The 16996-nt window shown below is 36.5% G+C and overlaps 1 protein-coding gene across 3 annotated transcripts in view; it reads left to right on the forward strand.

Moving 5' to 3' along the window:
* DTL (denticleless E3 ubiquitin protein ligase homolog) overlaps positions 1–16996 on the forward strand; it is a 63279-nt gene that overhangs the window by 7338 nt on the left and 38945 nt on the right. For all 3 annotated transcript variants that reach the window (XM_047704095.1, XM_047704093.1, XM_047704094.1), the window contains exons 4-11: positions 167–228; positions 314–434; positions 3294–3359; positions 5011–5123; positions 6369–6442; positions 8487–8590; positions 8856–8960; positions 11737–11849. In XM_047704095.1, the coding sequence (XP_047560051.1) occupies positions 167–228; positions 314–434; positions 3294–3359; positions 5011–5123; positions 6369–6442; positions 8487–8590; positions 8856–8960; positions 11737–11849 (758 nt within the window). The remainder of the gene's footprint in view (positions 1–166; positions 229–313; positions 435–3293; positions 3360–5010; positions 5124–6368; positions 6443–8486; positions 8591–8855; positions 8961–11736; positions 11850–16996) is intronic.

The following is a 16996-nucleotide window of genomic DNA, read 5'->3' on the forward strand; positions in this document are numbered from 1 at the left end:
AAATATGTAAGTTCTGTGAGTATACAAGTTCTCTTGGCCCATGGATGATAGGGCACTGACGACTTTTATTTTTTCACTCTAGCTTTTAAGAAATTCAAACTGCTATTAACAAGGCTACCCCTGAACGTAGTCTAGACATTTCACATTCACCATTTTTTTTGTTTAGAATGGATGGCTCACTGGAATGCGGTCTTTGACCTGGCCTGGGTTCCTGGTGAACTTAAACTTGTAAGTGACTTTCATTTTACTGGAATCTGGTTAAATACTGATAAAGCATTGATTTATTAAATTATGATGCCTTATATTTTGAAAGGTTACAGCAGCAGGTGACCAAACAGCCAAATTTTGGGATGTAAAAGCCGGTGAGCTGATTGGAACGTGCAAGGGTCATCAGTGCAGCCTCAAGTCAGTTGCCTTTTCTAAGTTTGAGAAAGGTAGGTCTGTGCCTATCCTCTTTCATGTCCTTAACCTCCTTTACGGTGAGTTAATAAGAAGCTTTGATGGTTTCCACCCTTTCCTGTGTCAGAGTTGCTACTTTCCCTACTTCAAGACTGAGTCTCATGACCAAAATCCTCCATGAAATTAAGCTGACTTTTGGTCCCATTCTTATGGATATTATCTCCAGCCTGTCCCTGTAAGTTAAGAATCTTCAGATAATTTTTTTCTATAATCCTGCAGATAAGGTAAACATTTATAAATAGCTATAATACCTCTGTCCAACTCTGAGTGTCCTTTAAAGTCAAAACCCTGTACCGAACACTGATTAACTCTATTTGTAAATGAGTTACTTTAACTCTCCTAGTAAAATTCTAATTAAGTGGAGTGTGACGCTGGAGTGGGAAACCTGTTAAAATGGACATGATTCTCACCTAAAAACTTACCATTTAATTACTTTAAGTGGCCCAATTCCCTAGTATATTTTCAACTATTATTTACTCATAATTGATCTTTCTGTATTTATTTTACTATTATAACGGAGAAGGAAGACTTAAAGAATGATATAGTACAGCACAGTACTATAGCACTAGGGAAAAACTTAGGAGTGTCTGAATTAGCTCTTCATTTCTTTTCTCCTTCCTCCATTAGTTTCTCACTGAATAATTTTTTTTTACAAATAGACCAACAAACATTCATCTTAAAGAAGTGGCTGAATTAATCTGGCTTTAATCTCAACAGGACAAACTTTATAGTCTTCTTTATCATTAAGAAATACTCTATTTTTAAAAGAAATATTTTCATTTATTCACGTGAGCATTCAGAAATATTAAACTGAGTTGTTGAGCTGATCTGGACTCCAAAAAGGTCAATTTTAATTGACTGTGTTTGTTTTTGAGAGTGGAACATTGAAGAATATATGGCATAGTTTTTATCTCTGCATAAGTTTTCATTAACATGTGTATTATATGAAGTTAGATATGGTTATGTTCTAGTTTACTACTGTGTTAGAGTTGACTCTGAGTTTCTAAAAATAATGCAAGAGCATGAAAATTAACCTTACTAAAGGTAAATTTATTTAAAGGATAACAGTAAAAGAAAGCACTATCTTTTTTTCTCTTTGCTTAATTTTTAAAATTCTATACAGTAAATCTATGCCAATATGGTCTAGTAGAAAAAGCATTGAATTAGAAATTGGGGCTGGTAGCTTTTATCACGGCTACTAGTAGTCTGTAAGTGTTCTAGCATGAATTGCCTGGTTGGACACTGCTCCCCATGACCACATAGTTTGGTTGGTAAACACAGATTAGATTTTAGATCTTTAGCCAAATGCCTTTGTACAGGGCACATTTTTACAATCATACATAGAACCCCTGTGTTTTATTCCTGTTTCTAAACTCTTGGGCAAATTGGTTTTATTCTCTGGACTTTTCATCTGTTGATTTTTTTTTTTTTTTGAAGATTTTATTATTTAACTATTTGTGAGAGAGAGAGAGAGAGAGAGCACAAGCAGGGGTAGTGGCAGGCAGAGAGAGAGCAGGCTCCCCACTGAGCAAGGAGCTTGATGTAAGACTCAGTCCCAGGACCCTGGGATCATGACCTGAGCCAAAGGCAACCGCTTAACTGACCGAGCCACCCAGGCATTCCAAGGTTTTTGTTTTAACAGGGAATTAACTCAGTAAAAGTCAAATTGCAGATTGTCAGACCTACAGAGAGGTCAGATCTCAACTCAGTTCTTTAATTTAAGCCTTAGTTACAAGCCTCTTTTGATTTTCCCTTGCATAGAAGGTTCAGGGCTCAACCAGAGACCTGTGCTAACTTTAAACACAGTGTTAGAGTTAGCCTTTCTCTGGCTCTCTCCAGGCTTCCCCTCATCTGGCTCTGGCAGCTTTTGTTGCCTCAGTCTGGTTTTCCTTGTTCCTCTGGCTTGAAAGATGGCAGGTTCTGTATCGGCGTCTTAGCTGCCTGGTACCGATGCTGCAACTGTGGCTGCCTTCAAGGTAAAACTACAAAAGCCAGTAAATTAGCCGAGACCAATCACTTGCTTCAGGTATTGACTTCCCTCCAAAAATTGCATTTTTTGTTGAGTTTCTAAAGAGCCCTCAGGTAGTTGGTTTTTCTACTTTGTCCAGAGTTCTTTAGCTCATACAGATAGATTGGTTTCGTAAGTGCTCACTCTTCCACACAGGATGCAAGTTTTTTTTTGTTTTGTTTTAAAGAATAAAACATTATAGATAAATTAAAGTTCCCCTATGTTTCCTTCTTCAGTGCCTTTGCTCTCTTTCCATCCCTAGAGGCATCCTCTTTCTCCGTTTTGTGTGAATCTGGTACATACTTTTATACTGAAGACAGTGAAACTTGGAGATTTGGAGAGTGGGCTCTGGATTTATTCTTCTATGAATACTTTTATAAGTCACTTATCCTCTCTATGTCTTGGTTTTCTTATCTATAAAATGAGAATAATAATACCCACCTAATAGGGTTAATAACAAGAATTGAGATAATGTATACAAAGCACATGGGATAGTGTATAGCACTTAGTAAACTCTCAGTATACTTTCGTTATTGCTTTTTCATTATTCTTTTCATATGTGTACTTCATGTAGTATTTTATGTGGTGTTAAGAAGATTTACAGAGGGATTATTCTCTAGAGCATAAGCATTTTGAGTTCTTTATAATCCTTTCCCTTCGATGCTTTGTTTTCTCTTATTTGTTGTTGAGCCATAAATTGTTTGATTTTTAATTGACAATTACAATACTTAACCATGTAATAGATGCTCTAGGAAACTTAAATGAAATGCATGCATTATTGGCCTGGTTTTATTAACTTCTTGATAAACTATTTATTTCCCCATAGCTGTCTTCTGTACAGGTGGAAGAGATGGAAACATTATGGTCTGGGATACCAGGTGCAACAAAAAAGGTAGCCTAGTTCCATTTTAATTTTGATAAGTGCGGGATCACTGAATGCTTAGCGAATGAGTTGGCGATTTCATCTAGTTACCACCAGGGGGCAGGGGGCTCATGTTCATAATCCCCCATTTCTTCTGCTGACTGTTCCAATTCTTAGGATTACTGTGATTGTTGCAAGTATTGCCCTCTGTATTTACCTCACATTGTCTTCTGAACTGTGCCACTTATTGATAGAATTGGGATTATTAGTACATGGGCTTGGTGGTAAACGATCTTCTAAAAAGTTATTTAACTTTATAGAATTGGATTAAATTAAAATTATGCTCACATTGCCCCCATGATGTCATTAAGCAAAATGCAGTGATCATCTCACTGCCTACTTCCTTTTTTAAAAATAATTTCTTTTTGGGGTGCCCAGGTGGCTCAGTGGGTTAAAGTCTCTGCCTTCAGCTCAGGTCATGATCCCAGAGTCCTGGGATGGAGCCACATTGGGCTCTCTGCTCAGCTGGGAGCCTGCTTCCCCCTACCCCATCCCCCACCTACCTCTCTGCCTACTTGTGATCTCTGTCAAATAAATAAATAAAATCTTTTTAAAAAATAATTCATTTTTAATGGACTATTTTTCAAAGCAGTTTTAGATGCACGGCAAAATTGAGCAGAAAATACAGAGAGTGCTCTGAGTTTTAATGTACTCTCTATCTCCACAGCCTTTCTCACTATTATCATCCCATGGCAGAGTTGGACATTTGTTAAAATTGATGCACTTGCTCTGATACACCATAAGCACCCAATGTCCCAAAGTACCCAATGTACTTTGTAGTAGGGTTAACTCTTGGTATTGCACATTTTATTGGTTTTGACAAACGTGTAATGACATGTGCCTACATTATAGTATACAGAGTAGTTTCACAACACTAAAAATCCGCTCTGCTCATCTTTTCCTCCCCCCACCCCCAGCTCCTGACAACCACTGATTTTTTTTTTTACTGTTTCCAACGTTTTACCTTTTCCAGAATGTCATATAATTGGAATCATACAGTATGTGGTCTTTTGAGATTGGCTTCTTTCACTTAATAATGTATTTAAGGTTCCCCCTTGTCTTTTCATGGCTTGGTAGCCCATTTCTTTTTACCATTGAACAATGTGCCATTATCTGGATAAACCGCAGTTTATTCCTACTTTCCTCTCCTAAAGGACATCTTGATTGCCTCCACATTTTGGCAGTTAGGAATAAAGCTGCTATAAATATCCATATGCTTATTTCTCTTGTATACATCATAATGGCACCCAAAAATGTAATGTAGTAGTTCTGCTGGCTTCTAATTTTACTATTAAGAATATAATTAATTCTGAAATCTTTTTTTTTTTTTTTAAGATTTTATTTATTTATTTGTCAGAGAGAGAGAGGGAGAGAGAGCAAGCACAGGCAGACAGAATGGCAGGCAGAGGCAGAGGGAGAAGCAGGCTCCCTGATGAGCAAGGAGCCCAATGTGGGACTCGATCCCAGGACACTGGGATCATGACCTGAGCCGAAGGCAGCTGCTTAACCAACTGAGCCACCCAGGCGTCCCATTAATTCTGAAATCTTATGTGGACATGTTATATTCGGCATAGGAATAAAGTTCTGAAACCTAAATCAGTTTGCTTGCAATATCTTTCAGATGGATTTTATAGACAAGTGAATCAAATCAGTGGAGCTCACAATACTTTAGACAAGCAAACTCCTTCAAAACCTAAGAAGAAACAGAATTCAAAAGGACTTGCTCCTTCTGTGGTAAGGTTTTAGAGCTGTGTACATGTGTGCAGATCTTAATATGTAGTAGGAGGGATCTCATTTTAGGTAACTTGTTGGGCATGAAATAGGAGCTATAGATTAAGTGAATGAGAGCCTTTATTCAGTGGTTTATTATTTACTGCTCAATACCTACAGTAGTAGTTCTCAAACTCTAGTGTATAGCACAGTCACCTGGTAACATATTAAACATTCATCTTCCTGAGCTTCATCCATAGAGATCTCCGTGTGTACATGGTCTACAACATAATTTATTAGGAAAGTGGTGATCGTTTGAAGAAGCATATTAAATACCATGATACAATTTTCTAAAAGGGGAGGTAATCCCTGTTTTTTACATTACACAAACTATAGGAAATTTGTGAGTTTTTAATATTTTTTTAAACAGTCGCCAAAATATTTAAATATATTGAAACATTTAGATAGAATATTATGTCTCTCTAGCATCTTGTACTCAAAATTAAACATTGCCCATTATGCATCTTCTTTCTTTTAAAAAAATCACCATGGCTTTTACTTTAATGTGTTTATTTTTCTAAAATTCTTGATCTGTAAGATCCAAATTAGTATGTTGGAGAAGTGTGTTTATTAAAAACGTTAGGACTTCTAATTGCATACCAAGAATAGGACACAGGCATGAGTGGAAACTGACAGGATTAACAGTGGGTTTTGGAGGCCAGATGGAGTTAAAATGAATATCATTTCAGACAATCAGATTCTGAGCCAGGAAAACTCATTAACAGCAATTAGGAGATTAAACATCCATTGAGCTCCTTTAAATTTTTCAGAACGCATAATCATCTTTCATCAGTAATTCTTTAGATACTCCTATGCAACAGTGTTGGTAGGTGGTGACATTTTGTAGATGGAACAGGCAGAAGAAAGTTAAACGAGTCTCCTACAGAGACATAGCTTATTAGTAGGACTGATTCTAAGTAGAAACCAGTAGGTTTTAGACAAATCTTTTATTCACCTGTTTGTTTTTTGAGTACAAGTCAAAAACACTATGTACTATACTTCAATGATATTTAGGTCATTTTCATGCTAAAATTACTTCTTGGTCATTATAAATATCTGACTTAGGATTATTGGTGAGGGAAGATTTAGTCTTAACTCAGAATTTGGGTGGGGGGAAGCCATCATTTTAGCACCTTGGTCTATTGATGGTGAAGATTATGATACTGAAAATAGGACTTTCTTCTGTCTTTTCCTGCCTTGTGCTGTCAGGATTTCCAACAGAGTGTTACTGTGGTCCTCTTTCAAGATGAGAATACATTAGTCTCAGCGGGAGCCGTAGATGGGTAAGAGCCTTTATTTCTTGGTTCTTTTGATGAGATCTCTTTCATAAACTGTGATAGGGAAGTCACCTAGTCCCATTATAATCGAATATGTATGCTTTTAACTTCCCACATAGTGAATATCCAGCTGAGAAGAGGAACTACATAGATCACACTAAAAAATATCTAGTTAGGACTCTTGCTCAAATAATTAAATGAGGTAATCCATTTTGGTATTATGAAGTAATAAATGAGGTAATAAAATTAGCACATTATCTAGCACATGGGAGCAGTGTTGGCTGCTGCTGCTGTTGTCGAGAATCTGGGGTAGCTCACTTGTATGTGCAGCCTAATTTAAGCCTTTGAGGAATAAAATTTCTATTATTTTGGATTTTTATCTTCTCAGGTTTAGTAATACCCTAAAAAAAGAAATCTCATTCTGGGTATATAATGGGCATTTGGGGGAGTAATCTAACTATATTGATATTAAGGCCCAATGACTTTCATATACCTGCCATCTGTGATTGGTCTGAATGTTTGGCTTCCAAATAAGTTTGTGGTACTTCATTGGGTTGCTTTGTTACAATAAACAATTCTCTGGGCGTTTTTTAAGCACACTTCTTTGCTTATTTGCTTATGATACCTCTCGAGACATCCCTCCCTTTGAAGCTAATTTAAAAACATGATGGTTTAATGAACTAGGACTTCTTTTGTGTCTTTTGGACACTAAAACTCATCTGTGGACCAAATCCTCAGGCACAAATGAAGGATTATCTCAAGTTTGCTAGTTATGCTCGTGAAGTGACTGTGAAACCCTGTTGTTTGTTTTCAACGATAGTGCCCTTTTAGACTAAACTTGTGTTTTCATGTTGCCAATAAACTAGATGTTGAGGAGGTGCCTGTGTGCCTCAGTTGGTTAGGTAACCTACTCTTGTCTTCCACTAAGGTCATGATCTCAGGTTGAGGTAAAATCGAGCCCTGAGTTAGGGCTCTGTGTTCAGCAGGGAGTCTGCTTGGAATTCTTTCTCTCCCCCTATCCCTCACCCTGCTTTCACTCGCTCTTTCTCTCTAAAAATAAATAAATAACATCTTTTTTAAAAAAGGAACTACGGGGGCGCCTGGGTGGCTCAGTGGGTTAATGCCTCTGCCTTCAGCTCAGGTCATGATCCTGGAGTCCTGGGATCGAGCCCCACATCGGGCTGTCTGCTCAGCAGGGAGCCTGCTTCCCTTCCTCTCTCTCTCTGCCTGCCTCTCTGCCTACTTGTGATCATTCTCTCTGTCAAATAAATAAATAAACTCTTTTAAAAAAAAAAAAAAAAAAAAAAAAGGAACTACGGGGCACCTGGGTGGCTCAGTTGGTTGAGCAACTGCCTTCGGCTCAGGTCATGATCTCAGACTTCCAGGATGGAGTCCCGCATCGGGCTCCCAGCTCCTTGGGGAGTCTGCTTCTCCCTCTGACCTTCTCCTCTCTCATGCTCTCTCTCACTCATTCTCCCTCAAATAAATAAATAAAATCTTTAAAAAAAAAAAAAAAAAGGAACTACGTGTTGAGGATTAAGACAATTATACCAATAGACGAAATAAAAAAATACTTCACAGGCAAAGTTGTTTAGACCAGATTACTTAAGGAGTGACATATAGAGATAAAACCGTAGGGACAGAGTTTGTTACTTACAATGTTAGAGGTTACATGCAGAGTGTTAAAGGCTTAGGAAGCATTTGTTTTGCCTTTTTTTTTTTTTTTTTTTTTTTTTTTTCTGAAAACAATGAAACAATGACCATCAGAACCCAACCTTCATCTTCCTTTTCCTCTCCCTTGAAGTAAACTCAAGGTAACCCATCGCTAGGTCAGATCACATCTGTTTCCGTTCTGCCTGAGTTGTTAGCCTGACATTGGAAACTATAGTATGAGATAGTTCAATCTGTTTCCCAGTGAGATATCCTCGTTATATCTGGTTGATGTACCAGAGGAGTTAGATTAAAAGTCATTTCACGAAGTTCAATGTAGTTGAAACTGGTTGGAATTGGGGGTTGCCTACAAAATAACTTTCTTTACCTTGGTTTTTAGGGTAATCAAAATATGGGATTTACGTAAGAATTATACTGCTTATCGACAGGAACCCATAGCATCCAAGTCTTTCTTGTACCCAGGTAGCAGCACTCGAAAACTAGGTAAGCCTTTTAATATCCTGTGAACTTTTGTTACAATTTTAAAATAAATATCCAGCTAGTTTTCAGCAACATAGACTTGAAATTAACATGTGTTTGTGTCTTTTGGAAATTCAGAAGTTAAAAACTCAGAATATTTTTGGTTTGTATATATTTGGAGGAAGAAGAATTCTGGTAATCTTGTGGAATGATCTTCTTTCCTCAACATTGTCACTTCAGTTCTCCTTGCTGTAATCAGGACATGCTAACTAAAGTTTCCTTTTTCTAGGATACTCAAGTCTGATTTTGGATTCCACGGGCTCTACTTTATTCGCTAACTGCACAGATGACAATATCTACATGTTCAATATGACCGGATTAAAGACTTCTCCAGGTAAGATCTTACCCATTTAAAATCTCTACCCTGGAAAAATAAAATAAAATAAAATCTCTTGCCCAGAAACTAATGCAGAGATTTTTGTTAATGATAATTTTATTGATCTTTTTTTCTAAACCAAATTTTTTAAGACATAGGAGGGCTTTGGCGTCTTTGATTAGTTCCAGTGATGTTTTCTTGGGTCTATTTTCCTTGTGATATTTCACAAGTAAACAATCCTGCTGTATATGGTGACTTAGTTGTGAGTGAGTCTTTCCTGAAATGATGTCCCTTTGACTATATTTAGAATTGTCTCAAGTTTTATAGGATAAGGAAGGCTGTTCCCAGCCTTTGTCTTATTCGGGGGTTGTTTGTTAAAATTAGGGGGCTGAATTTTTTAAGTCCCTAAATAGGTTTTTATCTACTTCAGCCTTCTTAATGTCGGGCAGTGTCTATTTTATCTCTAGTTTTCCCCAACCTCGCCTTTTTTTTTTTCCTTCAAGAAAATTAAAATTGGAATCTGGTGTTTAAAGTTAATACATAGCACTTTAAAAAAAAAAGAAATGCAGGTTTCTCGGGCATACTCTAAGATTTTGGGGGGTTACATAATTTTGAGAACATTTTCAATTACTTAGGCAAGCTACATATTAGTAACCTTGTTCTTGCTAAGGTATAGCTCTGTCAGAAACAGACAGGTTCCATAACCCCTAAAGCTACCTACTTCCCACTAAAGTAAGATGTGCTGATAAATAAGAAACCTTGAAATAGTATAGAACTTAACTAGGCTCTTACAGAACTTTCCAAAGACTGCCCTAAGCCAGTATTAGGAGTTTGAGTTCTGTGACACCTTCACAGTTGGTATTTCCAATGCCCTAGATTAGGTCTGGTGTTGTCTAAATAACAGCAAGGGTATTTGGAAAAGGGAAGCAGTTTATAACTTGTTTTGCTGTTTTCTGAATGGAACCAGAGCAGCTTCTAATTTAGATAGTCATATAAAACACACTTTTCAGAATCTTTCTCCAAAAGATAAAAGCATAATCCTAATTATATTATCAAATAAATGTACAAGAATTCTTTCTGTATCATTTGTTTTTTGTAGTCTGGCCCTAAAGGGAGTCTTGAAATTAGTCAAACAAATATGCCCAAGGCTACATTACTAAAAATTTAGTAACCTTTTTCCTGTGCTCCCAAAATTATTTTGTTGGCTCCTATAGATAGAGGTAGGTAGGTAGATACATTCTTTAGAGACTGAGTGACAGACAGCCATGTGTATGACATTGGGTAATTGCTTATCTTTTTCAAATTTCAGAAAGGGTCCTGGACTTAATACTTTATCTCCTATACTTTTAATTTACAGTGTTTTATTATACTAAGTGATGTTCATAAGGATGACTCTGAAGCAATTCACTGAAGCATTTTAGAGTCCAAATTATCAAAGAAAGATAAAGTTGAACTAATCAAAGCCAATACAGGTTTTAGGATTTTTTGAATGCCTTGAAGCACTTACAGTGTACTTGATTAGACCAGCAGAGGGCAACAAATACTTAGAGGTCTAGTGGGAAATTTGGTCTGTAGTTTTCCATTCATAGTTAGAGTTAAGAGAGATAAATAATTATAGTTTTAGAGTTGTATTCAGAGCAAAGGAGCCTGTTTATTTTGTGGGGATTTACCTATCATAGTAGATAAAATGTGCATCTGAATTGATTCATATTCTGCTTAACATCTACAGTGGAAGCGTTGGTGTGGAGAGTATTTGATATGTAGGCTTTTTCTTGAAAAGCTAAAAATAAAGTCTTTTTCCAGTTTTGTTCTGGCCAAAGGAAAAGATTTCTGTGAGCACTGAAGGAAAGCTATTAAGTCCCTTGATAATTCTTACTTCCTTTCTGTTGAAGTAGAGTGAACTTTTTTTCCCCTGCTTAAATGTATCCCTAAATTCTTCAAAAACTGAGATTTTTTTTTCTTGTATTTCCTATTAGTATTCTGGTACCAGAGGCCTCAGGTTTTGGTCTTCTTAGGATAGAAGAACTCATCAAGCACATTGTGCTAGACTGGATTGCTTGCCCTTTTATTAACAGATATTAAGAAGTCTAAATAAACCTAAAGGCTAACCCTAACCTAGTTGGAGTATCTTACATACAAACATATAGTTTACCCCACTAGCTCCTTCTTTTCAGCCTTCTTAAAGTTTTGGATTAAAAAATTCCCACAATAAATAAATAAGTAAATTGATTAACTGATTCCTACATCCCAAATGAGCTATCCATAAATCTTAACTCTTTCCACTGATTCTTACCTATTCATGCAACAGATGTTTGGAAATCTCTTTTCAAAGCACTGTGAGGTCTAGTGAGGAAAGAATAAAATATGAAATTTACCCTCAGTATTTGAAGTCTAAGAGGAAGAGGACCAATGTATTACTCAACAGGGAAAGCCCTATGCTACTGTGGGAGAAGAGGGTCTAATAAAAGCATTTACTAAAAGAGTGGACCCTGGTTGCATTCTTCTCCTTAAGAATGTTTTCTGTCACTTTCTTTTCCATAGCCAGCTCCATACCAAATATCTGGGCTTAGATCATGAGATTGGATTTAATATAAAAACTTCTTTCTGAGACTTCTTTACTTTTTGCCAATGTCCAGTTCCCTTTAATTTAGTGAATAAAGCTTGACTATCTGTTTCAATATTCAGTAGTTAATACACAATAAAACTTGTTAGGACATGTATAGTGTCTGCATTTAAGTGAACACTAGAAATAACAAGAACCAAGTAATGTGTGGGTTTTTTTTTCCTCTGACAGTGGCTATCTTCAATGGACATCAGAACTCCACCTTTTATGTTAAATCAAGTCTTAGTCCAGATGACCAGTTTTTAGTCAGTGGTTCAAGTGATGAAGCTGCCTACATCTGGAAGGTAAGTTACCAAACTTCCCTCACAAATGTGAGAACTAAGTATTCTTACAAATATTTCTTCTCAGATGAGTAAGTTTAACATAAATGCATACTATTAACTTTTTCTACATTAGATGTTCAGTAAAAATTGCTTCTTCCTTCTTAACACAGCCAAACCTCGTTCTGACTGACACATATATCATATTTTCATGGCCAGAGCTTCTCAGGAATAGATCATCCATGTACTCCAGCAGTTTCACAGATTATCAGAAAATTGAGAATTCAGAAGCCTAGAGAGAACCTTAACTACCTTGTCGTGTTTCCTGGAAAAATATGTTGGATTATCTTTCTGCCCTGAGTTTTCAAGCTCTTCATTCAAAATATAGTATTTTAATTACCAGGGTCCTATGCCCAAATCAACCATAGCATCTTGCACAAAACACTAAAAAATATTTATATGGTAATTGTATTCTTTACTTTTATAGGTGGCCAGTCTTAAGGTTACTAGAATAGATGTGACTACTTTTATCAGTTTTATTATGTATTTAATGGCATTACTTAATTTACTTGACAGATTCCATTTCTGTTCACAAGTTTATTTATTTTCTTTTTTTACTTAAATAACAGTGATTCCTAAAGTGACTACTGTAAGCTAAGAAATTTAAATTTGTCCGTATGAGGTTCAGTGGAGAAAACTCAAATATCACACGAGTAGCACTTGCTGACTACTGAAAAATAGCTCTTGTGGGACTAATTAATTATAGAAATGTCTGGGAGTTCAGAGACATAAGAGCATTATGGCATAGTTTTCCAAGGGCTAGAAATTAATTATCTTCTAGATTGCCCTGTGATATCATAAATGTCCTTGACACTGATGAATTGAACAGTCAGAGTTCACACATTATGGATTTTATTCTTTGTTGTTATTTTTAAAATTTATTTATTTACTAGAGAGAGAAAGCAAGTGAGCAGAGGGGGGAACAGAGGGAGAGGGACAAGCAGCTCTATGCTGAGTGCAGTGCCCTACAAGATCATGACTTGAGCTGAAATCGAGAGTTGGATGCCTAACCAACTAAGCTACCCAGTGCCCTACATTTTGGATTTTAGAGTCATAATGTCTAAAACTTGATAGATTCATAGGTTTAATGTTATCAGATCCCTTTTCAAGAGGAAATTATATCATTATTAGCCCTGCCAACCTCTAGAAAGTTGTTATCGTTAATGTTGGCTTAGGATGGGATAGAACCTATCAAGTATGAAGCATAATTCTGTTTAATTTCGTCTGGTCCTGGAGGACATACTTAAAGTGACTTCTCTGTGTACCTAGAGTTGCAAAAATACAACACTAACTTAAGAGTTTTTAGTGATTATATCCTAGATGGTCACATGGTGGAGACATTGTTCTATTCAAGATACTTTTGTGTTGTACTTGGTCTCTTTCTATAAGCACATTTCTTTCATATATTATATTTTTAAAATGAAAATTTGCTTATAAAATATATACCTGAGACTCTGATCCCATCAAAGTTTGTACCTGGTTTCTTGTCTATAAAATTTTCTAACTTGAGTTTTAAACTTTAATGATATACGTTACTAACATTAATGCTTTGTTCTTATATTTTAAATTTTGAGTTTCAAATTTGGTCTAAATGCTTCTTATTTTACTATCTTTACTATCTTTTTGTTCTTCCTTTCTCCTTCTCTCACTGTCTTTCCTTTTACTTCTTTTTTTATTATGTTCTGTTAGTCACCATACAGTACACCATTAGTTTTTGTTGTAGTATTCCAAGAATCATTGTTTATGTATAACCCTCCTTAATACCCATCACTGGCCCAACCCATCCCCCCACCCTCTAAAACCCTCCGTTTCTTGGAGTCCATAGTCTCTCATGGTTCGTCTTCCCCTCTGATTCCCCCCTTTCATTTTTCCCTTCCTTCTCTTAATGTCCTCCATGCTATTCCTTATGTTCCACAAGTAAGTGAAACTATATGATAATTGACTTTCTCTGCTTGACTTATTTCCCTCAGCATAACTCTCAACTTAGTAGGAAGATATTATTCCTATCAAAGTGTGTATCATTTTAAGTTTTTTAATTCTTTAAAAATAATTTCTTTAAAAAAATAAAAGATTATGCAAAAAATAGCCCTGCACTGATCATTTAAGGAAATCATTTAAAATCAATTTTTAGTTATGTATACATAATTATGCATATGATTATATATTCTACATATATGTGTTTGCATGTGTATACAGACACAGTTTTATTATCAACTAAAAGTTCCTCTCTAGGGACGCCTGGGTGGCTCAGTTGGTTAAGCAGCTGCCTTTGGCTCAGGTCATGATCCCAGCGTCCTGGGATCGAGTCCCACATTGGGCTCCTTGCTTGGCAGCGAGCCTGCTTCTCCCTCTGCCTCTGCCTGCCACTCTGTCTGCCTGTGCTCACTCTCGCTTCTCTCTCTATGACAAATAATAAATAAATAAAATCTTTAAAAAAAAAAAAAATTCCTCTCTAGCTATCTTCTATAGTACAAAGGCTTTTTGTTTGTTTGTTTCAGGGAATGAGGGTTGAGGTATAGTTTCTCTCTCTAAAGACATGCAGTAAAGAGACTTGGCTCTTGTTAGTAACCCATTTTCAGACATCCAGTCAGTGGCTATCACGCACATGGGTGACCCTTTTTAAATTCCTTGGCTGGGTCACATGTCAGTGCTGAATGATATGGTTCAGACATGATGTTCTCCTGCCTGTCCACACATAACTCAGTGTGCAGGCTCTGATATTTGAGATCCTGGCAAGCTTACTGCTCCTAAAATTGAATTTGCCTAGTGAGGTGGCTCAGTTTCTCTTTTCCATGATGAAGAAGAACAGTGGGGGTGTAGTTTAAAAACCATTCCATGCAAGGTGAGTATCACGCTGTTAGGTTATCTTAGAGCTCTGCCATGTTTCCAAAAGGTCAGAATCTCTCAAGTGTTGGGATTTTTCCTATGCTAAAAAGCCCATGGGCACGAGAAAACAGAGTGAAAGAAAAGAGTTACAGATCTCAAGACAGAAGAGAATGGCCTTTTAATCTTTACCACTGCTCGGCAAAAGGGAGATGTAATATAGTTAGACTCTCTGAGACTAAGGACCAAGAGTTAAAAATAAAGACAGTTAATATATATTTTTCTTTTTAATTTCTTATCCTTTGTCCCATCCTTACCTATCCCCTTCCCTTCCCTGGTTGATTTCTGTTATAGCCACTGAATAGATTGAAGTGGTTATAAATAAACTCATTTGGCACAGTCATTCTACCGCTGACTGGCGAAACATTGAGCCTGACACTTTAGGAAGTGTAAATGATCTCATGGCAGAAATAAAAAGGAGATTTGGTTTCTGCCTGGGCAGAGTAAGGGGATTTTTTGAGTAAAGTTGCTGATCTTTTTTGCATGTTTAAGGATACAGAATGTTTCATTAGATGTGTAGCTTAGAGCCAATTATTTCTAGTAGTAACCTTCATAGTTGTAAGAATTTTAACTTGGGGATTCTTCATGTCTTGAATTAAAGTCTGTATAATAACTAAAATATATAAGAGAGGACAGTTTTCTGTGTTTTGGCCATCTTCAGAATGCATAGGTGTAAATGTCTCTTAGACTTAATAGTTTCTTCTATTTAAAAGTAGAGGGAAGTTTTTTAAAAAAGAAATTAGGGGTACCTGGGTGGCTCAGTGGGTTAAGCCTCTGCCTTTGGCTAAGGTCATGATCTCAGGGACTTGGGATTGAGCCCTGCATGGGGCTCTCTGTTCAGTAGGGAGCCTGCTTCCCCCTCTCTCTCTGCCTGCCTCTCTGCCTACTTGTCATCTCTCTCTCTCTCTTTCAAATAATCTTTTTAAAAAATGAAATTATGGTTATGTTTTATCATAATGAAGTGACAATAAATAAAAACTTATTTGAATAAAAATGAAGGATTTATAAACAAGTTGAGTTTCACTAGGGGAAATTCGTCTTCTTTGAAATAGTCAACACGTATACTATGCCATGCTCGGATAGTCCTAAAATTGTGAAAGCTCCTGTAACTACCATTCATACAAACTTGCTGGAGATTAGTACTCATTTCAACCCACAATATGCCTTCCCTCCACCCCTTTTTTTTAATTGAGGTAGAATTCACATAATATAAAATTCATCATTATAGTTGTTTTTAAATGTACAGTTGATTTTGAGTAGCCATCACCACTGTCTCATTCCCAGACATTTTCATTACTCCAGAAAGAAACACTACCCTTGAAGAGTCTCTCTTCATTCTCCCTTGCCCTCAGCCCCCGGCAACCACTAACCTATGTTCTGTCTATGGATTTGCCTATTCTGGACATATCCTATAAATGGAATTATACAATATGTGATTGTTTATGTCTGGCTTATTTCAGTGAACATAATGTTTACCAGATTTGTTGTGTTGTTGCACATATCAGTACTTCATTCCTTTTTATGGTTGAATATCCATCACATGGATAGACCACATTTTATTTATCCATTTATTAGTTGGTGGACATGTGAATTATTCCACATTTTGGCTTTATAAATAAAGCTACAATGAACATTCATGTACAAGTTTCTGTTTGAATATATATTTGAACATATATATATGTTTGAACATATATTTCTCTGTGTATATCTAAGAACAGAATTGCTGCATCCTGGAACACCTGGGTGACTCAGTCGGTTGAGCATCCAACTCTTGATTTCGGCTCAGGTGGTGATCTCAGGGTCATGGTATTGATCCCCACATTGGGCTCCTTGTTGGGCAGGGAGTCTGCTTGAGATTCTCTCTCTCTCTCCCTATCTTATCCTCCTGGCCCCCCACTCACATGCACATGCACTGTCTCAGTCTCTCTCTCAAATGAATGAGTAGATCTTTAGAAAAATTGCTGGGTCATATAATAATTCTGTTTAACTTTTAACTTCCCCCTACTTTAATGCTATACTAAGCGTCTGGCTCAACAAATGCTGACTTTTATTGTCATTATTATTCCCACTTTATCAGTTTGTAAAAAGTTTTCCAAGGGGTCTTTTATTTTTTTCTCTTAGATCCTATAGATAAATGCAAAAATGTGGATATACCCTGTTGGCGGATGTGATGGTTTTTCTTGAAATTTATTTTAATCCTTTATATACATGTTTAGGTTCCCTTGGGT

Source organism: Lutra lutra, chromosome 15, assembly GCF_902655055.1.
Source record: "Lutra lutra chromosome 15, mLutLut1.2, whole genome shotgun sequence".
In the NCBI taxonomy this organism is placed as follows: Eukaryota; Metazoa; Chordata; class Mammalia; order Carnivora; family Mustelidae; genus Lutra; species Lutra lutra.